Raw genomic sequence first — 12,469 nt, 5'->3', positions numbered from 1 at the left:
TCAATATTGTTTCGGACAGAGGGGTACAATTTGTTTCATTGTTTTGGAGAGCCTTCTGTAAAAAGTTGGAGATTGATCTGTCCTTCTCCTCTGCCTTCCATCCTGAAACTAATGGCCAAACGGAGAGGACTAATCAGTCTCTAGAACAATATTTAAGGTGTTTTATCTCTGACTGTCAATATGATTGGGTCTCATTCATTGCCCTCGCCGAATTTTCCCTTAATAACCGGGTCAGTAATTTGTCAGGGGTCTCCCCCTTTTTCTGTAATTTTGGGTTTAATCCACGGTTCTCCTCCGCTTCACCTGGTAGTTCCAACAATCCCGAGGTAGAGGTCGTTCATCGGGAACTGTGCACAGTCTGGGCCCAGGTTCAGAAGAACCTAGAGGCGTCCCAGAGCGTACAAAAAACTCAGGCTGATAGAAGACGTTCTGCTAACCCCTTGTTTATGGTCGGGGATCTGGTGTGGTTATCGTCTAGGAACTTGCGCCTTAAGGTCCCGTCCAAGAAGTTTGCTCCCTGGTTTATTGGGCCGTATAAGGTCATTGAAGTCCTCAATCCTGTCTCCTTCCGACTGGAGTTGCCCCCATCTTTTCGAATACACGACGTGTTTCATGCCTCCCTCCTTAAACGCTGCTCCCCATCCTTGGCTCCCTCGAGGAAACCTCCCGTTCCCGTTCTCACCCCTGAGGGGGTGGAATTCGAGGTGGCCAAGATTGTGGACAGCAAGATGGTCCAAGGCTCCCTCCAGTACCTGGTCCATTGGAGAGGATACGGGCCTAAGGAGAGGACTTGGGTACCCGCCCGGGATGTTCACGCTGAGGTATTGGTCAGGAGGTTCCACCTTCGTTTCCCCAATAAACCAGGTCCACTTAGAAAGGGTCCGGTGGCCCCTCATAAAAGGGGGGGTACTGTAAAGGATCTGCCAGGCACAACTTCTGTGTATACGCCCATAGGTAATCAGTCTGCACCTGAGTCTATGTCTCTGAGACTGACTCCATCTTCCACCACTCAGGATGGCAGGCTTAGGAGTGGGAGAGCCTATCGCAGCCTGGCCAGACGGAGCTAGCTCCCGCCCTCTGTCTATTTATACCTGCCTTTCCTGTTCCTCCTTTGCTTGTGATTCTTCTCGTGTGGTTTCCTGGCCCAGCTACAGCTTCTAACTAGTTGATCCTGCTCCATACTGACCCTGGCTTACTGACTACTCTCCTGCTCTGCGTTTGGTACCTCGTTCTCTCCTGGTTTGACTCGGCTCGTTCACCACTCTTGTTGCTCACGGTGTTGCCGTGGACAACTGCCCCTTTTCCCTTAGCTTTGTGTACCCTTGTCTGTTTGTCTCGTGCACTTACTGAGCGTAGGGACCGCCGCCCAGTTGTACCCCGTCGCCTAGGGTGGGTCGTTGCACGTAGGCAGGGACAGAGTGGCGGGTAGATTAGGGCTCACTTGTCCGTTTCCCTACCCCCATCATTACAGTTGTACAGAGGAGTGTATGACGCTGACCAATCAGCGTCATACACTTCTCTCCATTCATTTACACTGCACTAGCGATATAGTTATATCGCTATGTACAGCTACATACACAAACACTAACATTACTGTAGTGTCCTGATAATGAATATACATCACTACCAGCCTGGACGTGATGTTTATTCAGAATCCTGACACATCTGAATCTTTTCTGTGAGATTCCAGCAAGGCAAGCGTAATCTCATTTGAAATGACAGGTTACATCGTAATCTCGCGAGATTACGCTTGCGTTGCTGGAAGTGCATGACGCTGATTGGTCACTGATTGGTCAGCATCATACACTCCTCTGTACAACGCCCACTTGGTCTAAAGTAAAACACGCCCACTTGGGCATTAAGAAACGCATTAGCATAAAGCTAAAAATCGCTCATAAAGTGGTTTAAAATAGTCCGTTTTTCGAAATAAAAAGCATTACTGTCACCTACATTACAGCGCCGATCTCCTTCTATAGGAGATAGGCCACTTATAATGTGGTGACAGAGTCTCTTTAAGAACACAAAATCTTACAGTGGAACTGTACGGTTTGGTTTTAGGCTTTTCCTGCCCCATCATTCTGGAAACTATTCATGACCAAATTTGTTATTTCTTAGATAAATCTGATTCTATTTTTTATTGTATAACTAAGCAGTTTTACAGCTGTGAGAATAATAAAGAAATCCCATTGGGGCTCATTTCAGATGATTAATGTATAACTGAATCTGAGATCATTTAGTGAGATGGATTTGTCTTCCCTGTTTTATTAGAGTTGTGTTCTCAGCCAAAATGCATTTAGAGACATCAACAGCAATGCCCCGTGGCTACTTGGGCCCTACTCAATTTGTGAGGTGAAGGATGACACTGACATAATTTAATTCTGGATCCTAATACTACAAATGACTACAGATGGAGACTTCTGAGAAGGATGAAAAAAGGAAAGGGATGTAAATATAAGCAATAGTAACAACTGTTTAAATATAGTTTTAGTTTCTTACTTATAAGCTGACATGTAGCAACTAGTAAGTACTCTTTTGGACGTGGTAAAACCAGCAAATTTCTAATTGTAAGGCTGGGGCTACATACAGAACTTTTTTTGTAGTTCAACAGCCTTAATAGCAACTGTGGCGTAATTTCTTAGAACTTGCGCATAACTTTTTAAAACCCCATCTCTATTTTATTGATGTTTTTTTTTTGCACAACAGTTGCATTAAAATCCATTGAAAGTTGCATGTACATGCTACACAATGTATTCCTACGGAGTGTAAGGCTGGGTTCACACGACCTATTTTCAGACGTAAACGAGGCGTATTATGCCTCGTTTTACGTCTGAAAATAGGGCTACAATACGTCGGCAAATATCTGCCCATTCATTTTTAAGAGTACTTGTAAGTGGTTATTATGCTAATAAGAAATGTGTAGATGGGCATTGTCCAAGGGCAAGGAACCCTTGTCATTAAACTGCACCCGTGGTCATTATGCTAATAAGAAATGTGTAGATGGGCAGTATGAAAGAGCAAGGAACTCTTTTAATTGAACTGCACCCACAGAATAAAGATCATTTAGCAATGCTCCCTCACTTTACTGAAATAAAGTCCACAATTCCTGGCCCAGCACATATTTCTAGAAACGCCCTTGGTGTGAGCAGGTCTGTCTTTTCCATGGAATGACAGCAATAATTCGAGGTGGATTCGTTGTTCAGTAGTCCGGTCTATATTTCAAACTGAGGAATTTGATTTTCATGTGCCAATCTTCCCTCCTTAGCTGAATTGTTTTCGATCTTATAGCTGTAAACGCAATTCCATAATATATATCCAAGCACTATATATTTAATACAATTTCAGAACTCTGACTTGTATACATGTGGCGTTTTAAATGTATTTTTGCCATGTTTTTCACAGCGCTATTTTTTGTAGGCATGACAGGAAAATATTTTTCTGTCTTTTTAAAAAAAAAATACAGATAACGCCACATATCAACATACCCGTAAAGTGGTTGTTCAGTGTCTGTTATTGCAGCTTATCCCCATTCGTTTAAATGTTGCAATACCAGACACAGCTCATGAACAAGAGAAGAGCTAATTCTGGAAATAAAAATATAATTTTTTGACATCCATCACAGGCATCCGTTTAAAGGATACATAATGGGCCTTACAATAGCTTTTCATGACTATAATAATGTTACGTTTTCCATTTTTAAAATAGTAGTTTGCTGTCAGTGAATGAGAATACTTCTGTTTACATTCAGACACTCTAAACCTGTATATACTTTATCCTGCTCTCAGCTGAGAAGTGGATACAATTATATATCCAAATTATGCAATGCTATGTGAGCTATATACATTAACAGCAGCCGTACAATTTCTCTGGTAGTTTTCTACAATGTATCAATGTGGAGTTCAAGCAGATCACAGAGCATTGCCTAGACTGATTTCAACTATATTCACTTCTCAGCCGAGGACAGGACTAGCTATGTAAGGGTTTGCAACCTCTGAAGTTGAACAAGTGTTCTCATTCACTGACAACAAAATAATATATTGAAAATGGAAAGAAATTGAAACACAAAAACTTGTAGAACTTTTCATTTATACAGTGATTCATTATTTATACAAAACTGGAAACCCATTGAATGTAAAAAGTATCCCAATTACTGTTTTAAGAGAACAGTTAAATATATATTTTTTCCTCTAAGGAATATTATAGAACAAATATGACACTTTTCCATGTAAGACTAATACAAATATGGAGAAAATGTTTTAAAAATTCCGTACAACTGATTTTTACATAAATTATTAGATTCTCCTACATCAATTGATTATATAAAGTTTTCGTTTTAAGTGATATCTACAGATGTAATAGAGCTGCGTTTCTCATATAGCCCAACTTATCATGATATCAAAGTGTGGTACCTGTGATCAAAAGATTGGAAGTAAACTCATGCAATAACAGTGCAGCAGTTAAAATCTTTTCTAGTTTTAGGGAACTGGATAACTGAGGTCAAGTGCACCATTATTGGAACTTCAGACCTGCATACGGCTAAAAGACAGACATTCCCATTAGGGATTGTGAAAACCCATACAAAATACACCCATGATTTATGTCTTTTCATTCATGCAATTTTGCAACTGGCATTCAGTTGCCTTAAAATACCCTAAATCTGTTTAGGAATAAAAGTTAATGTTACCTTCCTCAACATGTCAATATTCCTCTATCATCCTCAGACAATGATGGGGGTTAGTAAAAGCTTTCCTACCTAGACATTGTAGAACAGTAGAAATGCAAACATCCTGAATGACTGTTCCAGCCTTACAATAAAGAGAAGGTGTGGTTGGGTACATTTACTAATGTGCATTTAAAAACAGCACCTTTTTGAACACAGAAAATGTACACACAAAAAATTGCAAAATACTCCACAGCTAGATATTAATACCAGAAATTAAAATTTTGAAAGGAAAAAAACTTCCAATTTACTATAGTCATAACAAAAACTATATATTCACTATGGGATGGTTAAGTACTAGATGTCCTGTGGGGAGTGTTTGCATGAAAGTACGTTTTACTTGGAACATATCTAAGTTTAATGTGAATCTCCACTTTTTTTAAGCATACCAATTTGGGCAGGATAATTTCTTAATATATCTTTACAGCAGTCGGAGCTAAGTTTGTCTGATATAGAGCTCTAAATCCGCTGCATATATATAGATTTAAAAACGAACATTCTTGCTGCCTGCAGCTACCACTAGACGGAACGCACTGCATACTGTTTTATTATCGAGTTTAATGTATAAACAATATGCAGTGTGAAGGATGGTCTATTTACTTATATTCTCTGTATTAAATTACATTATGAATTATCAAGCAGGATGCCGAAATACGAAGATATTTATTCTTCATTATTTTAATGACATTTCCTCTACATAGTTCTGCTTAATTCTCAAAGAAATGTGTTATCTCTATGTGTTCATTGTGTGGCCTTCATGCCTCATGGCTAGCGGGTTGGCTGAACGCCGAGACATAAAGGTCAATTATTTGTCATTATCGCAACAAACCCCATCACGGGAAAGAACATTTAACACCAGTTTATTGTACGCTTGCTTCCAGGTGTTACCTGATGTCAGCATTTTAATGAAGAATTATAATTATGTATTTGAAATATGCTTATGGTCTACCATTGGCTGAATAAGAATTATTGTCACATTACCTCTGATTGGTTAACCTCAAGCCTACACCCCTTTTGAATGATATTATTGTAATTGAGTTTGGCAATAAACCCCCAGGGGAGAATTTTGAGTATACCAGCAGCGTCTGTGTGTTATTTCTCCTCTCTCTATATATATCGGTATGAAATCTCCTGATTAGGATGCTGGATAAAGTTCCTGGCGTGAGTGTCTGTTGGAACACTCATCTAAATTTCAGTCTAATATATTTTGAGCCATTGACTTCCACAACAGCAGTAAGCGCCTAAGCACCCTCTAGTGGTAGCTGGAGGAAGCTAAAATGTTATCTTTATATATATGTCTATCCTTGCGATTTCTGTGTCAGAAAAAAACTGGATCTCTGACCGCTATAACTATATATTAAAAAATAGTTTAAACCTATCGGACAGTATTGAAAACATAGTTTAAGACTAGTAAAAATGTCAACCTCCCCAGTAAAGAGAACTATAGTGAAATAACGTTCCTTACAAGCATTTGAATATTGTGGCCACACATTATGGTCACTATGAAAACAATGTCTCTGCATGGGACTTGAGGAGAATTTTTATAAAAATCATATTACAAGTTCCAATTTTACATTAGATGGATGAGAAAATTCTTGTAAAATCTTCCATATAAATGATAAACACTGGTGAAAGTCATGATACAAAAGAGACACAAGGACATCCGCGAGACATTCAAAAAGTATGTGATGGGCTTGTATAAATCCGTCATAATGCTGAAGCGACTTATGTATTAACATAGCCCTCAGCAGGAAATTATATTTATTTCAACCTCGAAATTGTAAAGGATCGCCAGGCACAGCTTCGGGGTTAACTCCCATAGGTAATCAGTCTACACCTGAATCTACATCTCTGAGACTGACTCCTTCTTCCACCACTCAGGATGGCAGGCTTAGGAGTGGGAGAGCCTATCGCAGCCTGGCCAGACGGAGCTAGCTCCCGCCCTCTGTCTATTTATACCTGCCTTTCCTGTTTCTCCCTTGCTTGTGATTCTTTCCGTGTGGTTTCCTGGCCCAGCTACAGCTCCTAACTATTTGATCCTGCTCCATACTGACCCTGGCTTACTGACTACTCTTCTGCTCTGCGTTTGGTACCTCGTGCTCTCCTGGTTTGACTTGGCTCGTTCACCACTCTGTTGCTCACGGTGTTGCCGTGGGCAATTGCCCCTTTCCCTTTGCTTTGTATTTCCTTGTATGTTTGTCTCGTGCACTTACTGAGCGTAGGGACCGCCGCCCAGTTGTACCCCGTCGCCTAGGGCGGGTCGTTGCAAGTAGGCAGGGACAGAGTGGCGGGTAGATTAGGGCTCACTTGTTCTTTTCCCTACCCCCGTCGTTACAGAAATGCAATTGAATGGATAACACTCACCTCAAGCACTAAAGGACGAGAAGCACTGTTATATCCAATGTCGAAAGTTAAGAGCTGAAAACATTTACTGCACCTAAAATTAATTAAATAAAAAGTTATATAATGCAATATATATTTGTAGTGCTACAATGATGACATGAGGTGATAGAGTTAGCACTTTTACAATCTGTTTTATATATATATATATATATATATATATATATATATATAAAACTATATAGGTAGAGACAAGCAGCATTCTGCAACAGATTCCAACACAAGCATGAAAAAGGTCCTATAGCAGGACGGAAACGTTGCAGCTGTTGACTGAATAAATCACATACTTTTTGGAACCATCGGAGTGCTGTGGGATTTCTTTTGTTTTTATATATATATATATATATATATATATATATATATATATATATATATATATATATATGAAACCATAGGGCAGGTAACAGCATCAGGTCTTCAACACAAGTAAGCAACATTTCGGTTCACACCTGAACCTTTTGGTTCAGGTGTGAACCGAAACGTTGCTTACTTGGTGGGGATTAAACAAACCATTTTTCAAGTCTTGAAATCCTGGTGCTGTTACCTGTCCTATGGTTTCTTCTATATTCAAGTTGGGGAATTAATTCATCCTCTGGTAATCTGCACATATATATATATATATTTGTATATATATATATATATATATATATACATACGCACTATATGGACAAAAGTATTGGGTCACACCTCTTTATCAACTTTGTGGGAACAGTTTGGGGAAGGCCCTTTTCTGTTCCAGCATGACTGTGCCCCAGTGCACAAAGCAAGGTCCATAAAGTTACGGTTGGGTGAGTTTGTGTGGAAGAACTTGACTGGCACGCACAGAGCCCTGACCTCGACCCATCAAACACCTTTAAGAAGAGCTAGAAAGAAGATTGCGAGCCAGGCCCTCTCATCCAACATCAGTCTGACCTCACAAATGCTCTTCTGAATGAATGAATGAATGAATGAATGAGCAAAAATTCCCACAGACATACTGCTTAGGGTATGTGCACACACACTAATTACGTCCGTGATTGACGGACGTATTTCGGCCGCAAGTCCCGGACCGAACACAGTGCAAGGAGCCGGGCTCCTAGCATCATACTTATGTACGATGCTAGGAGTCCCTGCCTCGCTGCAGGACAACTGTCCCGTACTGTAAACATGATTATACTACGGGACAGTTGTCCTGCAGCAAGGCAGGGACTCCTAGCGTTGTACATAAGTATGATGCTAGGAGCCCGGCTCCTTGCACTGTGTTCAGTCCGGGACTTGCGGCCGAAATACGTCCGTCAATCACGGACGTAATTAGTGTGTGTGCACATACCCTAAATCTTGTAGAACGTCTTCCTAGAAGAGCGGAAGCTGTGTTAGCTGCAACAGGGGGGGGGGGCTGGAACCAACTTCATATTAATGCCTATAGATTTAGAATGGAGTGTCATAAAAGCTGCTGTCGGTATAATGTTTAGGTGTAAAAATACTTTTGTCCGTATAGTGTGTGTTTATATATTTTTATTTTTTTAATGTATTTTTTATTATTATTAGTCTTACCGAGTGCTCTTGAGTATTTTCTGCATAGTGACTTATTAAAGAGAGAAAAGTGTTATATGTGAGCACTACAGATAGATTATAGACATTCATACACATTGGAGAGCAGTTGGATTAATGATATTTCCCCCTTCACCCTTAGATAAAGGCCTGCAAGGTTATATAGACATTATATTGTCAGTGGGTCCTGAAGACAAAAATTTTAATTCTTTGATCAACTTTACTGTATCTGTTGCAAAATTGCACTTCATGTACCAGAAATGTAACTTAATTTTTAATGCAATCTGGAATCATTGCATGGATAAGTCCCCCCAGTATATTTACTTAAAAGGCACAGGAAAAATTGAGGGCCTCCGCATCTGTATGCTTTCAGGCATTGGAAATATGATTATTCTGCATTTGTTGAAAAACAACTAATGGTTTCCAGAGTATATTAAGACTGGTGAACAACAGTAGGCATGCACTATAAACTATAATAATTCTTTATGGTCTTAGTATTGAGACAGATAATACTAGATGAAGTGGTAAAAAGTAATTATAGTACTCCCCAATAATTGAAAGCACTTATTTATTTATTTTGGGTTGTTTTGAAAAAAAATGATACGAAATAAATCAGAGATCAAAGTAAGATATGGATTTTGTTTATGTAAAAATAATCGCAAGGATAACAAAATAGCTATTATAGCCAGGACCCAAATAACAGACTCTAGAAAAGGACTCATTATAGAAAATTAGGAATGATCTAGTAAAGGCTGTCTATGTTTAGTTCTGTGTATACTGAGGAGGACTTGAGTCATAGAGTGAATTGTTTTTCATTATGGATGGAAAATTAATACAAGGGATTTGAATATGAATAAAAAATTGATCATAACTTGTATGTTTAATATTCTTAGGCAGCTGAACAGCTACAAATGAGAACTGTTTGTACCACTGGCCTGTCCCCCGGTCTTGCCAAAAGTGCATGTTTTATAAATATCATCATTAGACCACAAGCACATCTATCACATTGGTGAACCAGAGATAATTCCACATATGTTGCTAGGAGGCAATCCAAAATATGTATTGCTAAATACCCCAGGACATGTGTGAATGTCTGAACCCCAAGCCACAAATGAGTTCCATATCATTCCACCCTTTGGTGTAGAAAGCACTAATGGAACTTAAAAAGGAATAAATATTACAAAAAAAAAATTCACAAGAACTACAAGACAGAGCATGAATGCAGTGTGTACTTTCATTGCTCTCTAGTGAATGAACATGTTAAGATTGCATTCTGCACAGGTATCAATCATCTATGTTTTTAGCTGCCTTGAAATATATTTGTATTCAATTTGCTGCAGGATGTTCTGAGAAGAGCGCAGAATAAGTATGGACATATGTTTAACTCCTTCACGACAGCCATACGGCTATACACGTTCTAACTGCCGATGCCCCGTGCAGTTAGCACGTGTATAGACGTCGGCAGCCTGGAAGGGGTTTAATGAGTGCAGTGCTGCTTCAGCCTAAGCAGCACTGCACTCTAATGTGTGCCGGGGCTTTGAGACCCCCGGAATACACCTCCCACTGTAGATAGTTCCCCCACAACCCCCGCAAAACCCTCTGTAAATAGCGCCACCTAAGCTCCCTCCAGCATTGGAATCCCGACCAGTGCTCTGGTCAAGGATTCCCCTCCTAGAGGGAGCCCCTGCCGTCTTTCCAACCCCTGCAGATAGCTACCCGCCCCGCTGTAGATAGTATCGCACCCTCCCCCCCCCCCCCCCCACTGTAAATAGCGCCACCTGAACTGAGTCTAGGAGCGGAATCCCCGGTGTCAGATTGCACTGGCCGGGGAATCCGCTCCTAATCAGAGCCACTAACGTCACTGTCCAAATGGACAGTGACGTCAGGGGCTCTGTCTAGAAGCGGAATCCCCGGCCAGTGCGACCTGACACCGGGGATTCTGCTCCTAGACTGAGTTCAGGTGGCGCTATTTACAGTGAGGGGTGTGATGCTATCTACAGCGAAGGGTTGCTATCTAGCATTGCACCCCCCACTGTAAATAGCGCCACCTGAACTGACTCTAGGAGCGGAATCCCCTGTGTCAGATCGCACTGGCCGGGGATTCCGCTTCTAGACAGAGCCCCTGACGACACTTTCCATTTGCACAGTGACGTTAGTGGCTCTCTCTAGGAGCGGAATCCCCAGCCTATACTCTAGCCGGGGATTCCGCTACTGGAGAAGCCCCTGGTGTCTCTATCCATATTTGGACAATGACGTCAGCGACTCTCTCTAGTAGCGGAATCCCCGATGTCAAATCGCTCTGCGTTTGGGATTCCAGTACTGGAGAAGCCCCTGGTGTCAATATCGATATATGGAGAGAGACATCAGGGGCTTCCTGTAGGAGCGGAATCTTCGGCCAGAGGGATTCCGCTCCTACAGGGAGCTACAGTGGTGCTATTTACAGGAAGAGGTGCCATTTACTGGGAGGGTGGTGCTATCTGCAGCGGGGATATTGCTAAATACAGGGGGGATGCTGCTATCTACAGGGGGGGGTGATGCTGTTTACAGGGGGTGTTGTGCTATCTTCAGGGGGGTGCTATATACAGGGGGTGTGGCACTATCTACATGGGTACTGTGGCTTTATATTGTCACTCTAAAGGCGACACTGTGGCTCTATCTACATGGGCACTGTGTGTAGCACTAAGTGGGCATTATCTACAGGAAGAACTGTGGCACTGTGTGGGAACTGTGGCACTATTTACAGTGTTATTGCCTCACTATCTACATGGGCACTGTGGTGTTTTCAGGGGGTTGGGACGGATGGCAAATGCCGGTTAAAAAACGATCAGACGGCCAGGAATTTTGAGACACATTGATGCAAAACAGCCATGAAAAACTGACAGTTGATTTGTTGTTGACTGCCATTTTTTTCACGGTCGTGTGTATATAGCCCTCTTCACTGCCCCCTCACAGCGATCCAGGGTGACGGAGAGAGGAGAGGACTAACTGTTACAGAGCTCTACAGTATATATATATATATATATATATATATATATATATATATATATATATATATAGATAAATATATTAAAAAATTACAGAAAGTGTTTTTTATTTAATTTTTTGTGATTTGCCTGCTCATAATAAAAATTAAAAACACTGAATTAATTAAACTAATCTAGAAAATGAAAGCCTCATAAGTCTTGTCTTGAAAAAAAAACCAAAGTAAAAATAGTTGTGATATTCAAAGTGCATATCAAAAACGGAAAATTTGACCTGGACACAGGGGCATCAATGACCCTTGCTCATGAAAAGGTTAAAGATAGCAGTAAATGAGAGCTTGTAAGCAGGGTGAACTAAATGCCCCCTATTTGCAGCCTATGGACTAATGGCGATCTTGGTCCTATGGCAGCGTTTTATTGATATATCTCTTATTTGGGGAGGGGATAGGGACTCTAAACAAATATTTATCGGATATTAACGTTAATGAGTTTTGCCTTGTATTCACTCCAACTATAAGTAATATTGAGGTTCGTTTTTTTGGACCCCACAGTGTACATTGAAGATAATCATCTATTAACAAAAAACTACCACAAAGCAGTGGACACTAACAGCTTTATTGCATTGTGAAAGCCACCTTCCAACATGATTCTTTGATAGTCCAAAAGAGTAGTTTACAAGAAATCGTCATAAATGCTCTAGTTTTGGAGAATAAAAGGAGGAAGCAGAAAGATTGTCCAAGATGTTTGTTGAGAAGGTTTAGCATCCTGATTTACTAAACTCAACTAAAATTACTATAGCTATGGTACCTAGAGAAAGACTCCTTATCCCCAAACAGGACAG

General features: G+C 40.7%; 1 protein-coding gene across 1 annotated transcript in view; it reads right to left on the bottom strand.

Moving 5' to 3' along the window:
- CPED1 (cadherin like and PC-esterase domain containing 1) overlaps nucleotides 1-12,469 on the bottom strand; it is a 328,476-nt gene that overhangs the window by 189,593 nt on the left and 126,414 nt on the right. Inside the window, exon 8 of the mRNA XM_075857143.1 lies at nucleotides 7,082-7,154. Within this exon, the coding sequence (XP_075713258.1) occupies nucleotides 7,082-7,154 (73 nt within the window). The remainder of the gene's footprint in view (nucleotides 1-7,081; nucleotides 7,155-12,469) is intronic.

Source organism: Rhinoderma darwinii, chromosome 3 (assembly GCF_050947455.1).
Source record: "Rhinoderma darwinii isolate aRhiDar2 chromosome 3, aRhiDar2.hap1, whole genome shotgun sequence".
Classification (NCBI taxonomy): Eukaryota; Metazoa; Chordata; class Amphibia; order Anura; family Rhinodermatidae; genus Rhinoderma; species Rhinoderma darwinii.
This window is presented reverse-complemented; position numbering and strand designations above follow the sequence as displayed.